This window comes from Rhipicephalus microplus, chromosome 7, assembly GCF_043290135.1.
Source record: "Rhipicephalus microplus isolate Deutch F79 chromosome 7, USDA_Rmic, whole genome shotgun sequence".
NCBI classification, from domain to species: Eukaryota; Metazoa; Arthropoda; class Arachnida; order Ixodida; family Ixodidae; genus Rhipicephalus; species Rhipicephalus microplus.
In genome coordinates this window covers 69,190,531-69,218,353 of record NC_134706.1, presented here as the reverse complement: position 1 = coordinate 69,218,353, position 27,823 = coordinate 69,190,531, and the positions used below count along the sequence as shown (strand labels likewise).

The window sequence follows — 27,823 nt, the reverse complement described above, 5'->3', positions numbered from 1 at the left end:
TGGCGTAATAAATGGCTCTCTACTATATCCTATTTTCTAGATTATGACAATTTGTTTTCTAAGCTGCCCGATTCTTGACTCAATCTTTAGGGTGGCTATGAGCCAGAAGCTCAGGCTCTACACCTACATCTAGAAAAACCGCCACGCTTCCGCGGAACGCGCAGCACTGTCACTGCGAAAGCAGCAAGAGTGGCCTTCCGTGCATTTCTGTAAACTTTTTGGGTAGCTGCTGCAAGCACAATTCCAGAGTACCCACTACTCCATTGATCATTGTAGGGTAGACAAGCATCCACTATTCTATCCATTGTCATTCATCGGAGAAGCGTGGTACCCGCTGCACAGTTGCAGGGAACATTAGGCTTTTTTTCTGTTCCTGAAGACGATGAATAAATAGGCCAAAGCTTTTTAATCCCCACAATCCATCATAGTGAGTATACGCCACGGTTGCTCGTTGAACCAGATCAAGTTTTTCTAAAGCGTTTCACGACCCACTCATGTCGCCATTCGTATAATGTGACACCTGGTTGTTCTTTCGCTGTTTATAAAACACTTGATTGCTCATATTAACACAATTCCTAGCCCGAAGACTGCCCAAGGCCAGTTCGCAAAGCTGTTCCTAGCACCGACGTGGCTCTATGATAATATATTGGGCTGGGACGCGAGAAACCCTCGTTTCAACCGAATTTATCTTTGGTGTTTTTACTTTTTGGGTTTCTTTTTCTTATATTACATCGTACATAATATACATCATAATATAAGCGGAGACATCCTCTTTATTCCATCTTTTTCTTCCGTGTGGTCGGCCGCCGAGCGCGTGCCATTGCACAGCTCTGTAGACGGTAACAACGCCTTATATCACATATCTCCTCTTGCCGAAAAAAATAAAAATAAGAACACAAGAACTGTTTTTGTTTACTTCCCTAACGAAGTGCTTCAATTTCTTCGGGGTCGTTTTTTGCGCTTGGTTCTTCTTATGGGTGCATTAAAGCCTGAGAGGCAGCTTTATTGATTGATATGTGAGGTTCGACGTTCCAAAACCACCATATGTATATGACAGACGCCGTAGTGGTGGGCTCCGGAAATTTGGACCACCCTTGGTTCTTTAACGTGCATCTACATCTAAGCACACGGGCCTGCAGCATTTTCGCCTCCATCGAAAATGTAGCCGCCACAGCCGGGATTCCATCTCGTGACCTGCGGGACAGCAGCCAAGTACCTTAGAAACTAGACCACTGCGGTGGGGCCCGAGAGATTAGTTGGAACAAGCGTGCCCTCTGGTACACATGATCCAGGGTCTACTTTTTCATGGCCATCCACTCTTCATGTGTCAGGTTGTGGTGTGCTAGATGACTGATAAGATGCGGGTGACCAGTTCATAGGAGCAGAGGTGTCATGTTGTGGTGCACTAGATGACTGAATAGATGCAAGAGACCAGTTCATAACAGCAAAGGTGTCAAATTGCGGTGCACTAGATGACGGATTAGATGCAAATGACCATTGACCAGTTCATAAAAGCAAAGGTGACAGGTTGTGGTGCACGAGATGACTGATTAGATGCGGGTTACCAGTCCATAACAGCAGAGGTGCCCGATTTGATTTTGTTGACTGCTCCAGGCTGAACTGTGACTAACTTGAATGTGTTGCACACGTCTATCGTCCAAGAGGCAGCAGGCTGGTTCACGTTTTCTAATAATCTTCTTGGGCGCGGATAATTGTAAATACAGCTTGCCGTGAACGGCAGGTGTCTTAACACGCACCTAATCACCATTGACGAAGCTAGGCTTCTTGGCTCTCCGTTTTTCATGCGTGTAGTTCTTCCAGATACTTTGCTTTTTTTTACGCACTCTTTCAGCTGCACAAACGCCCTTAACAGGTCCGTGCTGAAGCAACTGTCAGAATGTTCCACAATGTCAAGTCTGGTTCGAGGTTGGCGTCGATGAAGGAGAACTGCGGGTGCCGCACCAGTAGGCGCGTGAGGTATACAGCGATATACATGTAGGTAATCAGGCATGGCTGTTCGTATATCACGGCTTTAAAAGAGAGCTGGTTGATTATACGACTTCAGCACCCTATTGAATCTTTCGACCAAGCCATTGGCACGTAGGTAATACACAAAAGAGTTGTAATGCGTTAGTCCGCGCTCTGTGAGAAATTCGTTGAAGCTTGCTAAAGAAAACTGTGGTACCGTACAACGTGGGTATTCGTCTCGCGCAAAAGGGTCAAGTAAAAAATTCTTCAATGCAGATGTGGTTGCATCTCGTACGAAAGCCACTTCAGGCCACTAGCTAAAACAGTCAATAATAGTAATCGCAAAACAGTAGTCAGCCGAACCTTGCGTGAAGGGTCCCACAATGCCAATGGCGATTTTTTCTCAGGCCGTGTCAGGGAGAGGCACAGGTTGCAGTGGTGCTGCAAAGACACGTGCGGACTTGTCACACGACTGGCAAATCACGCGTGTGCGCACCAGTCGTTCAATGTGGCTATTCATGCACGCGCACCAATCACACTCTCTCAGGCGAGCTTTGGTACAACTAACGCCTGAATGTGACTCGTGGGCCAGATCTATGAGATGGCGTGTCAAACCACCGGCACGACAAACCTGTGACCCCGGCATAGGATGTCACTTACGACACAGAGATCAGCCTGCCCGTTAAAGTAAGGTAGCAACTCTTTTAACAGTAATTTCTTGTCAGGACAAGAAGTAGTCATGAAGTGTTTAACTAAACTGACCGATAACCTGAACATTGGCACTTGCTTCTTAATGTTCTAGCATGGTCGCAGCTGGGTCCAAAAGGGATATGAATCCTTCTTCAGATGCACCATGGAGTAAACTCTTTACGGGCACCAGAAGAGGATGTTAGTCAAGGCGTTTTCACTGCGCTTTCGTATTCCGTGGTGTAGTTGTAGCAAAGCAACTGTGAGCACCAACGCGCTGTTTCTAATGGACGGTAACCTGTACATTTTGTTCAGAGGAGCGTAACCACTGCCACATGATCAGTCCCTAGAATAAATGGCCTCCCCCACAGGTGAACGTGCTAATGTTCACAAGCCCAGACGCAAGCGACAGCATCAAATTCGCCGACTGAGTACTGCCGTTCATGCGGTTACAGAGTGCGCGAGGCGAACGGGACAGTTTGCAGTGAGGTTTCCTTATCTTTCTGAAACACCACCCGTAGTTTGTATCTTGAGGCATACATCGTAACATACACGAGTAGGTGAGAATTGAAGAGATGTATCACCTCGCAAGACGTTAGCCAGGCTTTCAGTTGCTCGAAACTGCTTTGTGCTACAGCAGTCCAAACAAAAGGTGCATATTGTCGAAGCAAGACACGCATTAGCTCCTCAACGCCAGAAAAATGTGAAATCAGTTTGGAATAAAAACCTGCAAGTTCCAGCATGGAACGCCGTTCAGTGATGTTTTTAGGTAATAGTAGCTTTGTTATTGCCTCAATGGATGGCATTAGTGGAAATAAGCTTCTAGCGCTGACAACATGACCCAAAAAATGCAGCTCTATGACAGCAAAAGAACACTTGTTATCCAGCCTGAGGCCTACACCAGCGAGTAGTTGCAAAGCAGCGTGCAAATTGCACATATGATCCTTTCGAGAGCGTCCATAGACAATTATATTGTTAATGTAAGATATGGGGCATTTGCATGCTTTTAGGATCATATGCACCATTTTTGAAGATCATTAGGGCGCCGACGTCCGTCCGAAGCGAACCCCCTTGAAACAAAAGAGTATATCGTGAGTGATGAAGGTGGTAATGTCAAGGCTTTACGGAATGAGTGATAATTAGTGGTACGCAGATGCTAGGCCAAGCTTCGATAATAACTGCGCCCGAGCCAAGCTGTATAATAGTTGTTCAGTTTGTGCGAGAAGAAAAGTTTCCACAACCACAGATTTGTTTGCTTGCCATATATCAACGCACATGCGAACTGAGCTATCTTTTTTCCTTAGCCACCACAATAGGTGACACCCACTCTAACGAGTCAACGCTCTCAACTATACCCTGGGCTTCCATGCACTTTCTGTATTTCTGCCAAAACTTGCTGACGAGTGACAAGTGGTAGTCGTCTCCGTTTTCTGGCCACTGGCTGCCCTGAATCACGAACTCTGATCTTGTGTTAAACAACCTTAAATGTTCCGAGTTCTTATAAAATAGACGCTCAAAGTGAGAACGTAACACTAGAGGAAGTACTGGTGTTTGTTGTGACAGTAGAAGACACTTAAGGGTTGAGCCTTGAATTTTCATGTCCACAGCCACGATGTCATCTAAACCAAGAATGGTGGTTCTTCCAGGCACAACGTACAGTATTATATAGCGGTGAATCTACCATGGAAGAAGGCTGTAGGAATGCAAAATCTTGGAACATAAATTGCGGACTTGGAGTGATTGAGGAGCAACACAGAAGTAGACGTCAGAGAAAAATGTTTAGAAAAGAGGCATTGGCAAAGATCTTCGCTCAGAATAAAACTGACTATCCAGTGTCAATCAAGAAGGAGACGAAAATTCGTTAAATGTTCGATATTGTGTAGATTCCCTTTTTGCGGCTCCAGATTTGACTGACTCTTAAGCTGTCGTCTAGGTCAACTGTATCGTGATAATCCGCGACATGCTGAACATTTGTTTGGCGATGCTGCATCAGTGCCGTATACCGAAAGGCACTCGAAGAGCATGTGGTGTAAGGTGGCTAGACTGCCACAATTCCTACAAAGCTTAGTTAATTATACCTCACAATAAAACTGGTGGAGAAAGGCAGGGTTAGGATACGTCTCCGTTTGAAATAACCGCAGTGTCAGCGCCTGCTCTTTATACGTGGAGGTGGAAAATTTCTCCTATTCCTAGCAAAATACTGGGTAATTTCATTGTATATACCTAGCTGGTCCCTGTTTGCATAAATCCAGGTCGACTCAAAGACCCTTCATAGTAGCGTACAGCTAACCCTCGCATCCTGGAGTGGGCTAACTCATTGAGATTGATAATCACTCCATCCGTTTTTCATAAGAGCCGGGAACCATGTAAGGGTATGGGTTGTAGGAAACTTCTCACCGAGAATATTTTTGGCCTCTTTGCACACAGCTCCAAACCTGAACGCACGAATGGCGGCTCTAAAATCGCTAAATATATTTACATGACAGTGATCTAAGAAAGTCAAGGCAATGGAAACCTGCTCAGCTGCGTTGACAGTTTTTGCGCATATGAACGTCGGAATATAGGTAACCCCTTTTGATGAATTGCCACGACCGTAAATTAGTCCAAATGGTCGTTATATTGCGCCGCGTCTACGAAACAGGCCCCCGTGGAGATCCTTAACTTAGCGGAGAAGTGCCTAAGCGTGTGCTCTCCTCCTTACAACACTTCGTAGGGGACTGATGGTCCGCGGAGCAGGCGAGACCACGATATTCTCCTTCTGGTCCCTCGTCAACCCTTGGTACTGAGCCTCAACCAGAGCTGATGGGAAACGCACATCCGCCTGAATCATCATCCTGCCCACTTTTGAGTCAGAGAGCTTAATTACCTGTGTTTTTTCTTGCGCTTCCGCGATTTGTTCTAAGGTATTATGAATTCCCAATTGCAGGAGACGATCTCTGTGGGTGTAGTTGTGGAGCCCTAAGGCATTTTTTACCGCCCTCCTAATCATTGCATTATGCTTGTCCCTTTCCGCTCTCTTCCGAACGTGCATTTCCACCACATATATGCCATATGACACAGCAGAAAAGCATGTACAAGCCTGTCGAAGTTGTCCTTTCATAGTCCTGCCCTTCAATTAGCCACCTACCTTAGGAACATAATAACACTATCTGTTTTTTTCGCTGTGAATCATGATTTTATTGTTGCCCGGTGCTTCTAGCCTCATACCCAAGATCCAAATAGAAGCGACTTTGGGGACTATTCATCCACTTTTGGTACGTAGGTGGAAGTCGTTATATAGGGGTGGCACCCAGCCTCGTGGTCGACGGCCCTTCTTGACTTATGGAGGAGAAGCTAGGACTTTTCAGGAAGGAAGGAAGGAAAATAGGAGGGAAACAACAGCAGGGAGGTTAACCAGCCTATAGGCAGCCAGTTTGCTACCCTGCGCATGGTAGGAAGATGAGGGAGATGAAGACGAAGAAAGTGCTTAACAGCGCAAATGACAGCAGGGGATATAAGTGACGAGAAAAGGGCGCTGATGATGAAAGATAGAGAGGAGAGAGGGAATAAAGATAAACACAGTACATTAGGCAGCACACGCGCGCACGCGTAATCATAATCCAGTCTTGTGTTTCGTGGTGTGTGACATTGCTGTTACTGCCGCTTGTTCAAGTCTGTGTTGCGTAGGAATTTCAACAGTGGTTTTGTCGCCTTCTGTTGCAATCTCCTCTCTCGGGCACTTGAAAGAATAGTGTCCACAGACATTTGGCTACTGTCGATGCGCACGAGAACGGACGCCAGTGGCTGTCTCTGGATGTCATACAACGGACAGTCGCACAGGATCTGCTGTCCCGTCTCTTCGCAACGACAGGCATCGCAGAGAGCTTTGTCGGCCATTCCTATGGCAAATGAATAGTATTTTGTAAATGCCACCTCTAGCCATAAGCGATAAACAAGGGTGGCTTCTCTTCAGTCGAGCCTAGTGGGCATGTGGAGAGCCATGAAAGAGGACAGGTGGTGTTGACAATTCGTGTCGTTGCTTCGTGGGTACCATAGTGATACTATGGTACTAAATCACTATGGTACCCACGAAGTACCATAGTTGCTTCGTGGGTACCATAGTGATTTGAAACACAAGTCGTCGAAGATCGGTCCGCGAAAGTGGTATGGCTTCTTGCATTCCTCCAAGAGCTGCCCGCGCGGCAGTATCAGCATGTTCGTTCCCTATGACGCCGCAGTGACGTGGAAGCCACTGAAACGTCACACAATGTCCTTTCTTATGTGAAGTGTGGAGAAAACATCGAATTTCAAAACCAAGCTGTTCGTACGGCCCGCGACGCAGTACTGAGAGCACAGATTGTAGGGCAGTTCTTGAGTCACTGAAAATTGACCATTCTTGCGGTGGTTCCCAATTCACCACACAAATTGCAGCGCGCAAAACAGCTAGTTCAGGTGCTGTAGATGCCTCAGAGTGGTCAGTCCTAATAGCTGATGGTAACACCTCTTGCTGGGACAACGACTGCACCATACGAACACTGACGGTTCATGGAGACATCGGCGTTAATACGTACACTGTCTGAATGTTTCTCGTGCAGAAAAAGAAGAGACAGTTGTTTAAGCCCGGGCGACAAAAGCTCAGATTTCCTTCGGATCTCTGGAACACCAAGATGCACTGTGGGTCGAATAAGACACCAAGGCGGTATCGATAGTTTAGATGCAGGAGGGAAGCCCGAGGGAAGTTTCTCATTGTACTTCACAATCACTTTAGCGAACGATGCTTGGCGCATCTCTGAAGGAAACAGTGCAAGGTGATGACAGGGAGCACGTGCAAAGTGTCTGATGTGCACTCTCAGGACTTCCACAGCATTGTGAGTTGGTGTTGGATAGTCACCAGTAATTGTGATTGTGGCCTCTGTCGACGTACATCTGAGCAGACCAAGGCACACTCTCGGTGCTTGGGCTTGTCTGCATGTAGAAAACGAACCTTGGTCTTGCAGGTATTGCTCAGCACGGGCAAGCTATATCTCAAGAAACCGAGAACCAGGGCTCTGTAGAGTTAAATCATTTCGTCTACTGACATCCACCACGTCTTTCCTGTCAGGAACTTGAACAATTGGGAAATAACGGTCAGGCGCTTCTTTATATAGGCCACATGTAGACTCCAACAGAGGTCCCTATCAATAATGATGCCTAGAAACCGATGGGTTCTGGCGTAAGTTATCTGTCGCCCGCCGAGTTAGGTGACATAAGAGGTCATTACTTTGCGAGTGACAGACACCAGCGCGCATTTTTATGGTGATATGCTGAGACTTTGTTTTAACAAGTAGTTGACAGTCATATTTACTGCTCTTTGAAGCCGGGAACGTGTCTCAGGACGTGTGACTGCCGAATTCCAGACACAGATGTCTGCATATATTGAGATCTGAATGGTACTTCACAAGTATTCAGCAAGGCCAATTAGTGCAAGATTGAATAGCGTCGGGCTAAGACGTTCGTCCTGAGGAACACCCCTGAAAGTATAGCGTCACGTAGTTGGGCCATCTTCTGTTAACACAAAGAATCATCTTGCAGCCAGTTAACCCTAAATCCAACAAAAGACACGACCACCAAGGCCAACCACCGCAAGAACACCCAAAATGGCTTCATGCAGTACAATATCTTACGCGCCTTTCACACCTATAGTAGCTCAGGGATATAGTCGCTCACGGGATCTTACGTACTCACCGTACAAAAAGATATGTACGACATTGTCAATGAAAGATTGGTCGCGTCAAAAATCGGGCATGGAATTCGGATAAATCTTGTAGTCAAGATTTATCCGAAATCCATCCATTATCTTTCCTACGCATCTGGCCATTGATATTGGGCGGTATGAGGTGAGTACGAGTGGGATTTGCCCTGCTTCAAGCGGCTTACCAAGCGGCTTACTTTCCAGTCGTCAGGACATTGCCATCCTGCCACGAGGTGTTGTGAAACGTCAACAGTTCTCTCCTTGCACCTTCTCCAAGGTTGCACAAGGCTCGGTACGAAATACCATCTGGACCCGTTAAAGTTGAACGCCTGCAGAGAGCTAGTGCCGACTCGAGCTCCTCCATTGTAAAGGGGAGGCCCATGTGGTAGTCACGGGAACGAGGGACGTCACCTAACACTGGATAATCTGGACGAGTGGTTTGATTGGCGATCTGCGTGACATCGATGTCTTGCCGCCTTTGAAAGAGCGCGAGCGCTTTGAATAAAAAACGCTGTTCCGTAAGGTGAAGCAGACCTTGCACCATTTTCCAAATGTGTGAGAGTGGCTTGCGAAGGTCTAGAGACTGGCAAAACGTTGTTCATCGTTCCGACGCTAATATATCCAGGTGACGCTAAATCTTCTTTTGCATCCTTCTGGCTGCCCTAAGTTCCTGAATTTGTGCACCGATACCGACGTTCCGCTCACCGTCGAAAAGCTCGGAGTCGCTCCACCTCTATGTCAAACTCGTTTTGTGCGGAAGATGTGACCGTGTGAGTGGCGTTTTGCATTTTGCTTTTATTTGTTTGCTCTAACCCAGATTGTAGGCCATCGCTGCAAGCATCTTCTAAGTCAGGTTTCAAGTTGGTTCCCTCGACTGCTCGAATGGTCGTCCGTGGACCACAACTAGACAAGCCTTTGATGTGAAGGTATATTGGAATGTGATCACTTCCTCGCGTCTCAACATCTGGAAACCACTTGACGTGTCTCGTGAGGGAGTTGGAGACAAAAGCGAGGTCGAGACAGCTGCCGTATGCCACCCCTCGAAGATGAGTGGGGCTACCGTCGTTCAGAAGAGTAAGGCCATAGTTGTAGGGGATGTTTGCCAACTTGCGTCCTCTTGCATTTGTCCGCGTACTTCCCCATGCATGATGGTGCGCATCGAAATCACCTATGATGACCCATGGTGCAGGACAACCTCTAAAAATATCCTCGAATCTCCTGGGATCGAGATTATTCGAAGGCGCTATATAAACGCCTAGGAGAGTAAACACGAGTTTGTTCTTTTTCACATTGATGCAGACATACTGATTGTCATCGTGAGGCGCAATTGGTAGCACAACATATGTCAGTTCACGACGAACAAAGACGATGATTTTGCTGCGCGCACCGTTTGTTGAAGACATGACAGCTTCGTACCCTGAAAGTCTTATTGGTCTCGACAAATTCAGTTCACAAATGACGATGAGTGGAAACACGTTGGTACACAAACCGACGAAAGTCTGAAAGGCGTAATTTTTGTCATCTGGCGTTCATGACGGATGCAGCTTGGACTTCTTTACGAAATGAAGAGGTGTGTGAGCCGTCTTCTCAGTTGAGAGATTCAAGCACTGGGCTTATGGCGTCCAATAATCCAACTGCGTTTCGAGCAGATGCTGTCTTCATGCCGACTAATATCGCTTAGATGGTTTCTATGAGGGAACGCAGCACCGAGATCACTTGACGATCTGTTTTAGGCAAACCTTCCATGGCTAGAGACAGCTCTGGTGTGGCTGAAACCTGCTAAAATTCCTTGGCCAAAGAGCATGCCGGGAGCGTGGGCCATTCCTCCAGAGAAGGAGTCTCCTCCACTTTTACGGAGTGCAGGAAAAGCCTGCGTCCTCTAGAAAACTCCCGAGAGTGTCAATCGTCTCTTGCAGGACACCGTCTACAGTGCCATCACTACCTCCTTTACACCAAATGATGATATCATCGGCATAAATTGTGACCAACACCTGGAATTCCAGAAAGCTGCCTCGAGAGACCAGCTATGACGATGTGAAAAAGTAAGGGTGATAAAATAGATCCCTGCGGCGTTCCCCCTATCTCCCAGCACTTGCATATCTGATTCTAGATCTTCCAATTCAAGAATGGCTTTATGAACACTCAGTAAGAAACACACAAACGGATGAAAGGAGGAGCCTATGTTGACACCAGAGATTTCATCTAAAATAAAAACATGACAGACATTGTAAAACGCTTTTCTTAGCTCCAAGCCTAGGATCCCCTTTGTGTCTCTGGTATAATTATCTAAAATTACAGTCTTAATAGTTTTCAAGGCATCCTGGGTGGATAAACGTGGCCTATAGCAAACTAATTATTTGGGAAAAAGATCAATGTGCTCTATGTAATCTGTCAGTCACTACTGCATAACGTGTTTCGCCACCTTTCCCACGCATGACGTGAGAGAGATGGGGAAGGGATTATCCAAACTTGGTGCTTCACCGAGCTTGGAAGTGTGGATCACCATGGCTAACTTTTATGGCTCCGGTATATCACCTACCCTCCAAATCCCGCTAATTTCATCGGCAAGAAATTGAACAGAGTCTTCCTCTAAATTCATAAGCGCTTTGTTGGTGATACTATCCGGACCCGGTGCCAATTGGACATTGAGCTTATGCACGGCACGTCACACATCGCTGATGCCGAAGGGTTCGCCCAAGTGGAGAAAAGGTGTTTCCGTACACCCCCGACAGGCTTGCATGTTGGAATCGACTGCTAGCGGTAGATACTGTTGCGACTCCGGGTCCTGCGGGTCTCAGTTTGGTAGCGGGCCCCCGTCCTAGGACCCATCGTCGGACAAGTCAGATGAGGCGCTCGTAAAAATGACAAATTATTTACATCATTAGTAACTGAGAGTTAGAAAAGAGGTGATCAAGTGATCAGAACTGTTCATGGGAACTGTTGAACTGTCGAACTTTAAAACTTGAAAATACACAAGAGTCTTCCGTTTATATAGCGCCTCGTTGCCAACCCTGAGCACATTGTCCGCGACTTCCACCAATAGGGCACTCCATGGTCTAGATGCTCCACCCCCGAAGGAGAGGAAAGACCCCACACAATGCATGTGGAGAGGGAAAAGTCCGCACGATGCTCAAATATGGTCGCCAAATCACTGCACTGACGTTTTTGCATACGTCGCCAAGTTTCGCGCACGTCCGATGATTTTGGTTTTCAAGATTCTTTAGGAAGCTGGGTGAGGTTCAAAAAACCGGCTGCCAGTACACGTGTCAAATTTGCTTGACTGTTTGTGTAGAACAATGTCGTGGTGGGCCCGCATATCGTCAAAATATGCCATCACATTCAGCTGATTCTATGGAGAAAGGGAGAAGGAGGAGTGGTCGACTAATCACGCGTCGTCGAGGCGAGCTCCCGCAAGGGCTGCAGCACATAGTGCATTATCCTTTTCTTCACCCCCACATTCCATTCCTGGTTGTTTGCTAGCAGCTGTGGCTTAGCTGCGAATATCCTCGTTTGCCTGAAAAGCTTTGCATAGAGTCGAGCTCACAATGGCCTTTCTTGGCTCGTGTGCCTTCCTTGCGCAGACCGGTCCTGGCCCCTTCCACGTTTTGCTGACAGGAAACCAACCCGTCTTGACAGCACACCCTCGCTTAGAATGCGTGGAAGTATTTTCCTCCCTTCCACAAAGGCCGAAAAACTTCAATATTGATGACGGTCGTAACAATATCTCTTAGCAAACTGCCCCTATAGCTCCACCCCCGCTGAGGGCTTCTGAGCTAGATGAAGTATTCTAGCAAGGACCCCTTCTAATTAGGTTGTGTGCCCGAGTCCTCAAGCAGGTGTTTTAAAATATTTCATATACTTCTGGTACACATTTGTCCAATGACTGACTTACCTGTTGCATCTCATTGCTGCCTGTACAAGTTTTTGCCATGGTCTTTAATTTGCGTATTTACCTTCACAATCTTTTTCCGAAGCTTCCGGTTAAGCCTCCGACCTTGCCATCTTGTGAATAGTGACTTCTTTGTCTTCAGTAAATCACAAGCCGGCTGTCCATTTTTTTCTGTTTGTACCTCTGTCTAAAATGTCTAGGTAACCGCCTTAACATCCTGCAGCAGCATCTTCGTCCACTGCTGCAGTGAGTCTGTGTTATCCGCTTGTTCCACTCGAGTCCTGCGTCACTCCCGAATTTTATTCCAATCCACGTAAGTAAACATTCTTTAAGGAGCTATTGCGTAAAAATACAATTTATTTTGTTGTGGCGACCATGGAATTCTTGTTGAAGGTGCCCAAGGGGCGTTTAAGAGAAGTTCTGAAGAGGGCGCTCTCCCAGCATTCGCTGTGTTTTGCTGCGCGTTCCGCGGGGACCTAGCGGTTTTTTGGTGGTAGTGTGTTGATTGCAGCAGTGATGTTAAACATTATTGTCGATTTCAGCAGCCAGTCTTCTAATGACACGAAATAAATTGGGGTGGGTGGGGTAAAATGAGACAACAATTTAAAATAGGAAATATTTATTTTTTTCCAATCCTCACAAATAAATATAAATACATAAACTTTCGATTAGGTAAAAGGTATGTGCTAAATAAATACTACTACGTTACCGCCATTCGAAACAGTATTTTAAAAATAAATAAGGAAGGCTTCAGATGTCTCATTTTGCCCCGATCTGAAAGGCGAAACGACAGACTGTGTGGGGCAGAACTAAACAAGGTAAAAAATTATTCCTTCAGTTTTTGCATTAGAAAGAATTGAAATTCATCTTTTGGGCTTTTACGCGGTCTTGAGAAGCCATGTCTTCAGACTCCATGCTTGGAATCTACAGAGAACGCGGTGTTGCGTTGCTTCGAAGCTCCTTACAGATCAAACACCACAATTGTTTCTTTGTACAAATGATTTCTTTTGTTGAACGCTTGCACCTCATAGGATTATTCATAAATTTGAGGCAATATATGTTTTGACGTGTCTCCTTTCCCGGGAGCCGCCACGCACATGAGGGCTCTCCGCAGAGAAGACCATCATCTTCTAACGTCTTTTTGCGCGACGCACGTAGATGCGTGGTAATTTGTTTACGTATTCAACATTTCGTGGCTCATAAACATTGATTCATCTTTTTTTTACAGAACAACCACTGTGTTCTATTTGGGCGAAGAATAAATATGCAAAAAAAGATAAGGTGGACCCATATACAGTGGCATTATTTCGCGCAATTTGCAAAGATGCAGTCTACGATGGGTACCCAGACTATTGCCCGAAACATGAGAAATAAAACCCATTTTCTACAAAGTGAACATCTCATGCCATGAATAAGCTTATTACACTGCAATGCGTTCACTCAAACTGGTCAAACCTTCTGACCATCTTAGGTAAGTCCTATATATGGGAAGATGAGGAGCGTGAGTGCTATTTCAAAGTTCTTGAATTTATTTTAAAGTAATTTTTATGATGTATTCTTTGTGATCATCATAAAGCAAACTAGTCGTCGATTCTTGTAATTTGGACCCAGAATAGCTGCAGTTATTGTTATATTGGCAATATTTTTGCAAGCGAAAGCTATTGCAATTTGAATACCCGATAAACCTGTACAAGCTTGTAATCTGGCTGAAAGCATGAAGTATAAGAAACGTTTGCTTGATTTTTGTGCCGACAGTTTCGTCCTTATGTGCAGAACTACAAGCAAATACCTCTCTCTTTTAGTACAGAGAGCTCTATAAGTTTCTAAGTGCATCGGTTGCCTGAATGCACCACCACTACCCTCAGCATATAGCGTTTTGGGTTCCCGTAGTACCTTATTTCATTATTAAGCAAATGTACATTGTGCGATTGGGCTATTTGTACATTGCGAATGCAGCATTCTTCCTATCTCAGATATTTTCACTGCCCCCGTTTAGGGTGTTCGAGCAAGCGGCTCATGCGAACAGAGCAGCCGCACCAGAAAACAGACCTTTGGCACTGTACTCTACATCTTGCTAAAATATACAATTTCCTGTAGCGTAACCTTGTAAATGTTGCAAAGCTAAAAAAAAGAACCTTGCTGTGTTTAGTGATGGTATGTTTCAGAATTCAATGACAATTGAATTGGTTTCAGTTACTGTTAAAAACGTAGAAGAAGGGGACACTGCCACTCATATATAAATACGCACGAAAAAATCCCAGGGTGGGAACACTAGTACATAAAGGAGAGGTATCGCAAACGCTTGAGATCCACATTGATTGAAACTCGGCCGTTTTATTTATGGTTACCTATAAGCTGTGGCTGAGCTTCTGCAGCAGAAAGACAAGAAAAAGCAGACTGCTCAAATCTTCGAATAAAAATCTGTTGTTTCAGACAAAATCCTAGAGCTTAGTTCGTGACTCGGGTTGCTTGTGAAGCAGGTACGCGAATTTGGTCTCCTTCTAATATTTGCCCACGGGGGAGAGGGCCGGGTTGGGAGGGGGGGCTGATAAATGCGTTTAGAATATACAGGAGGCTGCAGCCAACGGCAGCCAGATTTTTAAGAATTTGCTGATGCACTGCATCATGAAGAAACAAATTTCGTTTGGGTGACTTTTACATCAAGTGATGCTAATTTCAAGTTCGTCATGGTATTCATAATAAGGAAAAAATAAAGATTGAAGCAACAACATAGGCAGAAAATTGCAAATAGAGTGTTGTGCACCTGAGACAATGCTTAAGTTACGAAGCTAAAAAGACGAGAACAAACCATTTTAACGTGCTAACAAAGCTGAGTGGCATTTTACGCAGTTTACTTTTTCGTGTTCACTCCTTGCCACTTTTGTTTTTTAATACCTATTTCGTCAAACATTGAAACAGGGAGCCAGTGCTGTAAAATCACTCCTGTACGTTTGGGAAACATCCCGAGAAAATCTTTTAATCAGCAAAATAATTTTATGGCAAATACATTACCTTTCTACATGAAATGCATGGAGAAGAGTGAGTGTTATGCCACCTCAACTCGAACTTACTATTCAATTAGTTTTTGGAGGCACAAACTGCACATCGCCTGAGCATATTTAAGGTAAAAATCTGCAGAATAGTGGTCCATCAGCTGTGTGTTACGTAGTGCTGGTATTTCACAAAGATGACCTGCAAGTAAAATATGGTAAATGAACGCATGACATACTCTTGAAACAGTAAATATTTCAGGCTAAATTCATGTACCACTTCACTCTGATTACAATAGTCATCGCGCAACAGCTCAAAACCACGCGTATCCGCAAGTCACAGAAACGCACAACCATTCAAATCACTCACGCTTTGCACTCTCTCTTCACTCACTGTTGCCACTTTATCTATGGTTATTCCCGCGAAAGAGCGCGGGAAAAACCAAAAACACAGTGGTAACAGAGCTGCCTGTATGTGAGCCCGTATGTGTGGCGTATGTGTGTGCGTATGAGCCACAATGGCAACAGTGTGCGTGTAAGTCTGTTCCAACCTGACACACATACACGCACGCTAACAAAAACTATCTCACTGAACACACACTCCCACGCACTAACAGTTTCACAAAGTCGGAGGGCGCGGTCTTTCGCTTCGTCATTCGGGAACACCAAGTGGCGAGCTGTCTGCAGGCCACGAATGCGCGAAGTGTCGCGTTTAGCCTTTTGCATTTGAAGCAGCATAACAGTAAAGCAGGGCTAACTCCGGTGCGCACTACAGAATTTTGAGTCTCGCTGATCTCCATAGCTAAAAAACGAAGTCCCGTCCGAGCCTTTGCAGAAAAGAACGCACGCAGAAAAGAAATAAAATAAAACAATTACAAAGATAAGTTATGGAGCAGTCACGTGCACTTGAAAGACATGGACCAGTCGCGTGGACCGGGTCGTCCTGATAGTCACTACGCATCCGTCAATGGAAGAAAACTTATAATAAATAAAAAGAATGCACCCGCCAATACACAAACACGATAGCTTTCTACGGTTAAAAAATAAAGAGAAATCGCAGATCTCATGTACATTAGCAGCCAATATGATATGAGAAGCATGGAGAGCGAAAATGACTCCTCTTAATTTTTCATCGAGCAAAACGTTACGAAATGACTTTAAGATATTTACAAATATTTACAATTTAAGACTTTACAATGTGCGCATCGGCATATGTTGAACAGTCGCATTTGTTTTGTATGAATAGTTTTCTACAGTTGCGTAACGTAGCGATACCACAAGCAACATCAGTATTAGCAATGCCACAAGCGGTAAGATGACGTACAGCGCTTTTGCTCACCAGAATGATTGACCTGGACATCGCTACTGTAAGGATGGCAGCACCGCTGGCGCGCAGGCGCCTGCTAGGCTACACTGGGAAGACGAGGACAACGAAGACAGATAATACAACAATTAGGTACTAATACAGCAATTTCAATGGATGCATCTATGATTGGCAAGAAGGCAGGTGTGGGTATTTTTTCTTTCTCATTATTTTAGTCATTTTCATTACGCCTCCCTTATTATACACCAATATTTGAAGCGGAATTAACGGCCGTTACACTAGCTCTTCGTAAACTGTCTGCGACTTATTCGACAGCTGTGATAGTGACTGACTCTTGTCTTGTCTTGTCTTGTCTCCTAAGAGATCTTGACTCATACCCATATGGGGGATTGGCCACACTGTACCTCATAATACAGTGTGGCCCGACTCTTATTTCTTTTGTCCATATTTATCTTCGTTGGCGTGAGCAGTACTAGAAACTTGTAAATCATTATACCAGCAAACATTCGTTTAGTGCGAATCATATGGGTGCCAGGCCATCGTAGTATATTCATAAATGAGATAGCTGAAATACTCGTGCGAGCATCCCTTGATCTTCCGATTGTGCCAATCATGCCTCTTTCAATTTGTGTACCAGCAGCGAGGTTCAGATAACTTCCCTTTTTAATGACTTATCAAAAATTACGATACTGAATACAGATTTCTCGCACCTTCACTTCGCGTGGAATAATAAATAGTGTCCTGCGCGTAAATTGGAAGTCTCTGTAACATTATTACGTTGCCATGTACCACCTCCTAATTTCTACTTAAATAGGTCTGGTCTGGGGCCACCTCTCTTTTCAAACTTTAATGAACCCGAACATATCGACCATTATTTTTTACAAGTCACCGTTTCAAAAATCAAAGAAAAAATTGTTTCCGATTTTGATTTTAAAAATTAGCAATATCTCCTACTACTCCTAATATTTTGTCTTTTGGGGCCGCTTCATTAGGACGCAGCGACAAGAACATCTGTGGGGCTCTCTGCGAATTCCTATGTAACACAAGAAGATTACCTTTCTGAGCCATTGATAGGCTCTCAATTTTTATTAGCCAATCTAACATTTACTATTTAGCTGTTACACTCTAATGTTTAACCTTCAGAAAATTTTTATTTAACGATTACATCTGAGATATTCAACGAATTCTATTATTTCTCTTCTTTCCTTCTTTTCTCACATTGTTCCAAATTCTTTTCCCTGTCAAAACAAAGTAATCCTATTAGCCTGGGTAACCTAAAGGTATTGACTTGCATTAACCACTGGCTTCTTGGCCAATCCGCCTTAGTGGGTGAGAGCCACAAAAGTAAGAATCAAGCAAGCAAGCTAGCAAGCTGGACCATGGCAATAATGTTATCTCGGCGAAAGGTAAATATTTCCATTCCAGTCGTAGCAGTCATAACTGATTCATTATCAGTGTGCTCTTCTCTGTCCGCATCTGGTCGCTCACCCATACTGAAATTTTCAAATCATTGGTTCCCTGCCATCTCCGAAGTATTCACTTAATCTGGACACCACGGCACAAAGGTTTGTTGTTAAACAAAATAGCTGATTCTCTTGCGAAGGCATCGCTTTCGACACCAATTATTCCTATTTTCCCTCATACAATATACATTAAGGTGGCGCGATTTCGCACACTTAAAATCAGGCAAAATTTATCAGACCCTGCAGTGACGACTTCTCCAGAGTACAAACACTGGTTATTTCTCTGGCGCAGTAAACTGTCTAATTCAAGGATGATGGAAGTTGTCATCATTAAATTTCGTTGCCGCGTTACCTCCCTCAATTTTTACAGGCATAGATCAGGTATATCGAATTCCCCTATGTGCATTTACTGTAATCAAGAGGAAACGATCAGTCATTTTTTATTACATTGTCGCCGTTTCGATTTATTCAGGCAAAGCATACTAGCACCACCTCTTCGAAGACTGGGCTTGCAATTATCACAGCCTGATTTTTTTTCATTTGGAGCCTCTGCACTGGGTTTCAACCACAGGGATGTTTTATTCGCCGTTCAAGAATACATCACTGCGACTAAGCGATTTTCTTGCTAAATTAGGTCTCACTATATTTCTTCATTTTTTTCTGTAAACTTAATATCGGCATTTCAAATCAAAATTAAGTTACAAAAGTTTTATAGGAAAGACGCAATGCTGAAAGTATAGGGCAAATTCACCTTATAATCGGCCAATCCCCTCCTTTGGGTACGAGCCATTCGCACAGGGAAACAACAACAACAACAACAACAAGCTGGACCAGAATCGGTTGCTGTCTGTCTGCTTCCTTAGAACGGTGCCATTGCCGAAAATCTTTGGCGATCCCCGGCTGCTAGCTTTAGGTAACGTGTTTTTCACGTGTTTAGGTAACGTGCTATATAAAGAGATGCGTGACGTAACATGTCACGTGATTACCGGTGTTATCTGATGGCTGTACGTCCAGCCGGGTTACATCTTTTATTGTAGCGAAAATTAATTATGCCTTTCAGGCTGTGGGTATCGACAGGGCTGGCCGTGGTGGGATGTTGCCGGGTTACAGCACCTACATGCGCACGAGCTGCTTTCTGGGAACGCGGTTTGCGCTATCCAAGGCGTGGATCGCTCAAGATCCACTCTACCGTCATGTGAGCCGTCAAGGGAGGCCGTTCACGCTTCCTTGGCCATGGGCCTCCCTTCTTTGAGTGCTACAACTACCAAATACAGCGTGGACGTGGCTTTTCGCTCATCAGGCACCGCACCCGAGAGCTGCGCAGAGTTCTTGCGTGCGCTCACGCAACTGTTGTCCGAACAGCTAGACCACTTCGCAGCGTTGAGCTCCGGGGTCCAGCCGGCCTACACACCTTACACAGCTCTTTCGGAAGTTCCGCAGTTCCGAGGCTTCCAGGATGACGCTGACATATGGGTAACGACTGTCAACGCACTCTGTTCCCGGCATGCCTGTCCCGACAAATGTAAATGGCAGGTTGGCATCACAAGCCTGTGGCCTGCATGTGGGTAGTCACTGTGGTTGTGTGCTTGCCGTCGCTTTTCTTCTCTAAAACACTTCTTTAAGTGTCTGTTAGTGTTAGTTAGTGTTGGTGTAGACGCGACTAAAAATTATTTCGAGCTCCGCATACTATATCACAGCCAGCCGACTTTGATGTCTTGGTCACACACCGATTCAAAAATACCCCCGAAAAAGGCGCAGAGAGGAACATACCTTGACAAGAAACCAGTTGGCCTCTGTGTCTTCTTCATTGGTATTGTTGTTAAAACGACGCATAATCAAGACATCGACATGAACCACCAACTAGCCCCAATCGTCGCCTTACTATTATGCATCTCTCATGCTACATTGCCATTAACCTATGAAGGATGTGAATCAGCCATCCACAAATTCACAATCAAGCATCACTGAGCGATGGAGGAGATAACCACTGTAGAGGCCTTACTCTACCGTATTCCGGTATATAGATCCAGCCACCCTTCACTTAAAAGTTCTTTCTTTTTTGTGCGTGTGAATAAAAGGTATTACATCTCAAGTAAAATGGCGTTTTTAGTAGTGCTTCACACCAATTCTCCTCGATGGGCATCAGTAACGCTAGTAAAATGATTCTCAATACTTCTACTGTGCAAGCTTTCAAGTTGATACGACTGATACACTTTTTATGGCATTGACGTACATTATCAATCATTAAAAAGCTTGCCTGCGTCTTCTACAGGGGTCATTTGTGGAATGCCGCTTTGATTGAAAGCGAAGTGATTGACGGTAGGATAACGCAATTGAGCATAACTCTCGCGCTAAACATCATACATAGCACGTAGCGATATTCAAGCGTCCAGTCGGGGCTATCAGAATTGTTTTTAATCATACTGTTCAATTGCGGCTGTACGATCTTACTGCACTTCAGGATTTGTGGTCGTATTTTAGGGTTGCAAATGATCCCCTGAAGCAAGCGAGATCCTGCCGGGGAGGCCCTGCAACGTGCTTCATAAAATACTAGACAAGGAACAAAGGCTGTTGATCCGCTGGTCACGGGATAGAATCCCGGCTTCAGCGGCTGCATTTTCGATTCATGATAAAATGCTTGAGGCCCGTGTGCTCAGATTTGGGTGCACGTTACGCAACCCCAGGTGGTCAGAATTTCCGAGCCATTCACTGCGGCGTCTCTCATAATCACATGGTGATCTTTAAACTTTCAACCACACATATTATTCAATCAGAAACAAGTGCGAAATGTTGAATGTGTAAAAGAATTTTACTAGCAGCATTCATTACTTATATATTATAGAGCGCAGATTTTTGGTACCTCTTCGTGCGTATTGCCTCATCGCTGTTACCCTAACCAATATATTGTTACGAGTGACTGTGTTTATTTAAAGATGAGGTGAAAAGGCGTTGTGAAAGAGCAGCGTACTTCATAGACAGGCCTAGAACGCTTCTACCCAACCACACAGTCCAGGCGCCGCTCCACTACTCTTCTTATTCTTCCGCACCCCGTAGGCTCACGCATCTTCGTTTCAATATATGTGAAAAAAGTGAAATGACGAAGATGTACTCGTGAGCCAATAGGGCTTGAACCCAAGCCTTCTGTGTAACACTCGAGTATTTCAATAAAGAGCCACGGGAGCACTCGAAACTCATTTGTTTTTTAAAAGAGCCTTTGCAGGCGTTTGGTCAGGCAAGAAATGTTATTCACCTATAGAGTATATTGTGGTATAAGAATAAAATAGGAGCTGGTTATCACAACATGATAATTACGCGTCGAGCGTGGTTCGGTCTCATGCCACTCCCTTCCCCGCACCCATGTCAATACCTAACAGCACCACCGCTGGCGAGGCAACGGTGTCGGCTACGTCGCTGCATCGCCGACGCCATGCCGTCCACGTGTGAGCCAATACGTTTTTAGGAAAACTGCCGCTTCCTGCGACCACCGCACTGCGGGTATATACTGCATGGAAATCGCCCATACCGTAAACCACCACTGCCATCACCACGAGATTGCGCTTCGGTTTCGCGTTCACAGTGAGGGGCGCGCCACAGTGACGTCACAGACTACCTTGCAGAAGCAAAGTGAAGAGCAACGCAACTTTCCTGCTTACTTTCGCCACCTTCCTGCCCAGCTTCGGACGTCCGTTGACCTCTGGCCATAGGCGTGGCCCGTAAGCAGCTTCCGAGTTGATCTGATACTGCCATTGCTTTGGCTTTCAAGCTAAAATATTCGGAGCCCTATTTTATGAGACATGTACGGAAGAGTAGTGGTGTGCGTACAATGCTGGGATGTTGGAAGGTAGCGATCCCACCAGCTGTAGATAAGAACCCTCTGTTCAAATTTACGTGTAGCTCATGCACGTTCTGGTGATTGGCGACTAGAGTTTGGAAAACTTCAGAGAAATTGGAACAGCGCCTCGCCACAAAAGTGCGCCTGCTGTTTGAAATTCGGTCCCTCATACATGGGTGGTAACGTAAATATACGACTGATATGACAAAGAAATATCCCTGGGTATCCCACTCTAAGAAGAGGGTACTGTTGCTCTTGGAGACAAAAGCACACGCCTGCGTTTAGTCGAAATTCGAGACATATTACTTTCAAGAAAAAGACGGAATACATGATAATACATTACTCACCGTCCGAATATCTCCAGAGAAGGTGCTTCAGTGGGAATAAAGGTGCCCTGCAGCACTTTTTGAACATGGTCAGAAAACGCTGCCGATTGGTAGTACAGGCTGCCAACCCGCGAGCCAAATAATATAGCGCTGCACGCGACCTAGAATTCGAAATATATTATCAAAGTCAGCTGAAAATCGCTTTCTCTTCTCTCGACAAATCACGGCATATATACAAAAAAATTGGCCCCATATTTGCATGTTAAGCTGCAAATGTCGTCAAAAGACGAGAGCCTTGTGTGTGGAAAGAGTGAACAAAACATTTATTTGATGTTCTGCATAAGAAAATTGATTAATGGTATTCTGGAGGCACTGCGTTACAATGGAGGCGAACGAGTGCGTAAAGTCACGTCACACGTGAGACATGAGTGCCATCTGGCAGTTTTCTTGGTAAACAAAGCGTGTGGCTCTGAGATTGGTGTGCGCGCCCGTCTCAGAGGTAATAAGTTCTAGAACGCAAGGCGACGGGTAGGTGCCGCCACTGTGTCGTCTTAGCAAAGCGTTGGAAATGCTCGCATTTTCATGCAAGCGTTGCGTGGTCAGCGCAGCGTGATAACCGCCACGGTCCTTGAAATTACTTATGTAAGCCTTTTGTCGTAAAATACGAACATTCAGGATATATACTAGTTGTTATAATGCCCCAGAAATGCGCAATAATTGCTTTTTATTTGACAATTGCACAAGTATGAACGCTAAATCTTGAGCGACATTGGTGGGCGCTGTGGATGGGGTCGGCCATTTCAAGTACCCGGTGTCGTTAGGAGTGGACAAAGAGACAAATGTACACACACACACACACACACACAGAGAGAGAGAGAGAGACAGACCAATTTTTTGCGTGAAAGGTCCCCCAAAAAAAGACTATCGTCTTTAAAAGCAAGCCCATCTTTCAGCCATTGGCGGATTTGAACATAGTGCACTCACTCGTTACAGATATCGCCATGGGAGGCCGCTACTTGTCCACGCGTGTGCGCGCGATCACACAAAAAGCCAGTACATGAAAAGAAAAAAAGCAGCCGCCAGATTGTAAGCTCCATATTATACAGGAGCACCACAATATGCACCAGCATCTTGGGTGCCGGGTTTTTCAGCAGCACTGCAGGTGCTCAAAGCATTGTGCCTCACTAAAATAACAGTTCGTTCTATTAGAAGTAGTAGATAATGTAACCGGGGTTCTGCCCAGAGGACCGGAGCCACCCAGAGTACCGCGGAAACGTCAAGGAGAGGAGCCCGGAGCTGTTGACAGTAACTTTTGATTGCAATATATACAGGTAGCGTTTTATTTTATGATGAAAGCAGCATCATGGAAGCTCTCAACGGAAGCATGATGGGAGCTTCTGCGAGCTTGTGAGAGCCTGTCGGGAGCGCCTCGGCGCTCACGTTTTATGTCCTGGCCTTCCCAGGATTCTCTGCAGGAAAAAAAATAATGGGGGCCAGGACAGTCGAATAAATTTTGCCATTTTGATCGCCGCCCCCAAAAGGAGAAGGTGAAATGGCACCTCCTTCTCAGCCTACGAAAGGTGGAAGAGGCACGCTCAGTTCAGCCCATGGCGAGGGAGAAAACACTGCACACCGTGCACGACACAGCACGGCGCGAAAACGTTGAGTCTTACGTGGAAGTCAATTTCGTAGTCTGTTGCAGTGAGGGGTATGCAGCGCCCGGCAGACCACAAATTGTGAAAACACCACGAAAAACGTGGGAAACGCATCCGCAAATGATTGTCAGACGCTGGACCCTTTGCCAGGGGCACCTTGACCACAAAGCAAGCCGTCTCGACGTCCAACAACTCTTCCTAATCCGTCAGTCGGTCAGGCGTGTCCAAAAGGATTACGAGGGGCGCCGACGACCTGGGATAACTAGAAGAATTATTTCTCTGTTGTCGCCGCTTTTGGTGCATCTCTGGGAGCGATGACTCGGAAGGAATCAGGGTAGGCCCAGCCGCAATATCTCATGCGTCAAGCAGCGTCCAGCCAGGCAGGCCGATCATAACAGCCCGTCCACCGCCACAGGAGGTCTCGAAGAGGTTGCAGCACAAAAGCACTCCGCAGAGACCGTAGATCCGCTCTCTCATAGACGTTGAGGCAGGCTGTACCAATCTCTGGACCGGAGCCACGGCTAGCAATCGCCAGAAAAAAACCACGCAAGAAGAGAGCATTCAAATGACCTCGAGAAATACCAGGTTACAGTTATGATAAAGCTCCCTAGAAATTTAGAAGTGGTGCGCTTAGTTGTAAAAACTAAGAATCAGATAACGAAGCTATGACAAGCTCAGATTATAATACGTACGAAGCAAATTAACAGCCTAACGTTTTGTATCATTTCCCAGAGAGATTCACAGCCTTTGAGGCACGCAGGTGCTACGGGCGAAACAAAACGAAAGAGGTAGTTAATTATTTACACCTCTCACTTCATGAGAGAAACGTAAAATCAAACTCGCGCATATATCATAAAACTAACAGAAAAGCGAAAATCCTGCACTACACTGATGCGCATACCAACAAGTATGCTGCAAACTACACAAGGTTTATACAGAGGCTCTTACATTTATCCTAATTCTCCATTAAAATAAAAAAACAGCATAAAATAAAACAGAAACAAAAACCTACACCACACTGTAAAACAAAAGGTTTGAACAAAGGCTTTTACCTTCAGCCTACTTCTTCGTTAAAATCAACTTGCGCGAAACCCTCTATTCGGGCGTAAGGCTTTGCTAATTGTAAGGAAACTAATAAATCTTGCAAAGTGTGCTGTTAAAATGAGGAGGAAAATAAAACTTCCGAAAATCGGCATACTCCTTGCTCATCGGCAGACATGCAAACCTTATAAGCAAAACAATTCAAGACTGAACAAGAGAAATCCTTGGTATCGTTACACTGTCCGAAACATTATGGGGAGCCCTTTGAGACGGGCTCTGGGAGGACGATTATGCCGCAGTTTCCGAGATGCAAGATTGTGACGGAGCGGCAAACAGCCAGCCTGTCCTAAACCACCGAAGCACTGAGAGGCAGTGGCCTTTGTTCTGCAGCTCCCAAACTCTTATACAGAGGCATACCGATGGTCTCGCATGTCCCTTGTTTGCCTCATGGTCAAGCGGTTACCCTTTCAATGTGGAGGTGGATAGCTTTTGTCTTTCCTCAGAACGCACCTCGTTGTTCTGCTCGCCTGTCTACTTAGGGCTAAAGGCGATGAGGCCAGGCGGCCACTTCGACGTTTGAATTTCTTTGCTTTTGCGACACGCTTCAGGCTGAATCTCACTTCATGCCTTACCCTCAACTTTTTTACTTCTAGCAAGCTTTCTGGGGAGTTCCTGCCTCCGCTCGAGGCAACACTGACCCTTCGCGTTCCCTCTATGTTTTCGCCGGCACCCTTTTCTTTCGGGGTGGCACGGAACGCTCACCGACTCGGCAATAATGCTCAGAAGTACACAGCTCAAAACTCCAGGCGGCTCAACTGGCTTATCCTCGGCGTTATTTCTAGCTGTGTGCACTTTCGAAAGAACGTTACAATTTAATATTTCTAAGCCAGCTGGCTCGCCATCAGATGTCTCTCTTTGAGAGTCATCACCTCGCGCTAATCCAAGCGCTTCATCACCTCGCGCTATCTTAAGCGCATCTTCCTTTCGTGATAAGCTAGGCGCATCGTCACCTGGAATTTTATAGTCTACTGCATTAGCGCTTTCTGCTTTACAGTCTACTTCATTAGCGCTGTCTGCTTCCGGAATCTTATGAGTAGACTCACAGGCCATCGGATTCCACAATAGCTGTCGCCAATTCGCCACCAAAACAAAAGCCTTTCGGAAGCATATTCGCGTCATTCTGAGAGGGATAATGCTCGGGAATGTATTGGGACACCACAGTTTCCGTGGCGAGCAGTCTGAGTGGTCCCTTTTTCTCAACGCGGGCTAACGGCAAACTCACACTTTTATTTTCAACCTTTTGCCGCGCACACACGCGTTCGTCTGTAGTAACCTCATTTTCCAATGAGTAGGGATCTGCACTATCGGACGTTGTGGCTGACTCTTGCGGTGCGTTACACAACGCTTTCTCTATAATCACCTCCTGAATGTGGGATTTTATTTGCTCCTGATTACTATCGCTACTGTCCGCCGAAAAGGGAACACTCCTAGGCTTTCGGCAGCCGATCGTAATGTGACCAGGCTCTTGGCAACGGTGGCATACGACCGGCTTTCTAGCCTTATACTTTTGTTCCTCTTTAACTTCCGAGCCGCTCGCTGCGGCTGTGGTTTCGGCAGGACAATATTTATTTTCTTGTCGGAGGATAGTATCCCGTCAATTGGGTTACTTGAGGCCTGATAAATTCCTAATGCTAAACGCATATTCTCGAGTATCCTGTCTTCCTCACTCCATTTTCGCTTTCTTTCGGTGCCTTTTTTTCTGTTTTTCAACTTCCTCCCAATATTCCTCAATATCCACATCCTCCGCACCACACTCCTAAATAACCCAAATCAGAGGCGACTCTCTCATCTCTCCCAACCCTAATTCCCAGCTTTTCGCACAGTAGAAAGAGGTCTGGTTTCTCTAGCTTCTTTACCAACTCCGTGGTCTTCACGAAAGAGGACTTTTTTACACGCCGTAACGTTAGGTACCGAAGAAGCGAAGCCTTTACGCACGGAAAAATTACTGCCAGTTTAGAACATAAAAACTAAAATTTGATGAATAGCTGTGACGTATGGGAGCATTACAACAAAGCCAAACGCGCAGATATCTACACACAGTTTCAGAAAACTTCAAAACCTGAAACCTGGCAAAACTCAAAAAACATCCAGCACTCACCATCCCATTGAAGCCCGTGTCAAGCATGGGACATCCCGTCGTTTCCAACCAGATGATATGCTCTGATTGTTAGCTGCATCGCACCGCTGCCATCCGCTTGATGTAACCTCGGTTCTGCCCAGAGGACCGGAGCCAGCCAGAGTACCGGGAAGATGTCGAGGAGAGGAGCTCCTAGCTGTTAACAGTAACTGTTAATTACATTATATACAGGTAGCGTGTTATTACATGATGAGAGCAGCATCATAGAAGCTCTCAATGTAAGCATGATTGGAGCTTTTGCGAGCTTGTGAGAGTCAGTCGGGAGCGCCTCGGCGCTCGCATTTTATGTCCTGGCCTTCCCAAGACTCCCTGCAAGAAAAAAACAATGGTGGTCAGGACAGTTCAAATAATTTTGCCATCTTCAACTTCGCCCCCAAAAGGGGAAGGTGAAACGGCGCCTCCTTCTCAAGCCATGAAAGGGGGAAGAGGCACGCTCAGTTCAGCGCATGGCGAGGGAGAAAACACTGCACATCGCGCACGACACATCACAGCACGAAGACGTTGAGTCTTACGTGGAATTTTATTTCGTAGTCTGTTGCATTGATGAATATGCGGCGCCCGGCCGACCACAATTTGTGGAAATAGCAACGGAAAACGTGGGAAAGGCATCCGCAGGTAGTTTTCATACGCTGGGCCTTTTGCCCAGGGCACCTTGACGACAAAGCAAGCCGCCTCGACGGCCAAGAAGTCTTCTAAATCCGTCAGTCTGTCAGGCGTGTCCGGTTTACAAAGAGTGCCGAC

General features: G+C 45.6%; 1 protein-coding gene across 5 annotated transcripts in view; it reads left to right on the top strand.

Annotated features, from left to right (window-relative positions):
• Window positions 1–13,650, top strand: part of LOC119179712 (japanin-like-RA2) — a 354,550-nt gene extending 340,900 nt beyond the window's left edge. For all 5 annotated transcript variants that reach the window (XM_075869258.1, XM_075869257.1, XM_075869254.1 and 2 more), the window contains one exon: window positions 13,483–13,650. In XM_075869258.1, the coding sequence (XP_075725373.1) occupies window positions 13,483–13,628 (146 nt within the window). In that variant the 3' untranslated portion in view covers window positions 13,629–13,650. The remainder of the gene's footprint in view (window positions 1–13,482) is intronic.
• Window positions 13,651–27,823: the final 14,173 nt, after the last annotated feature.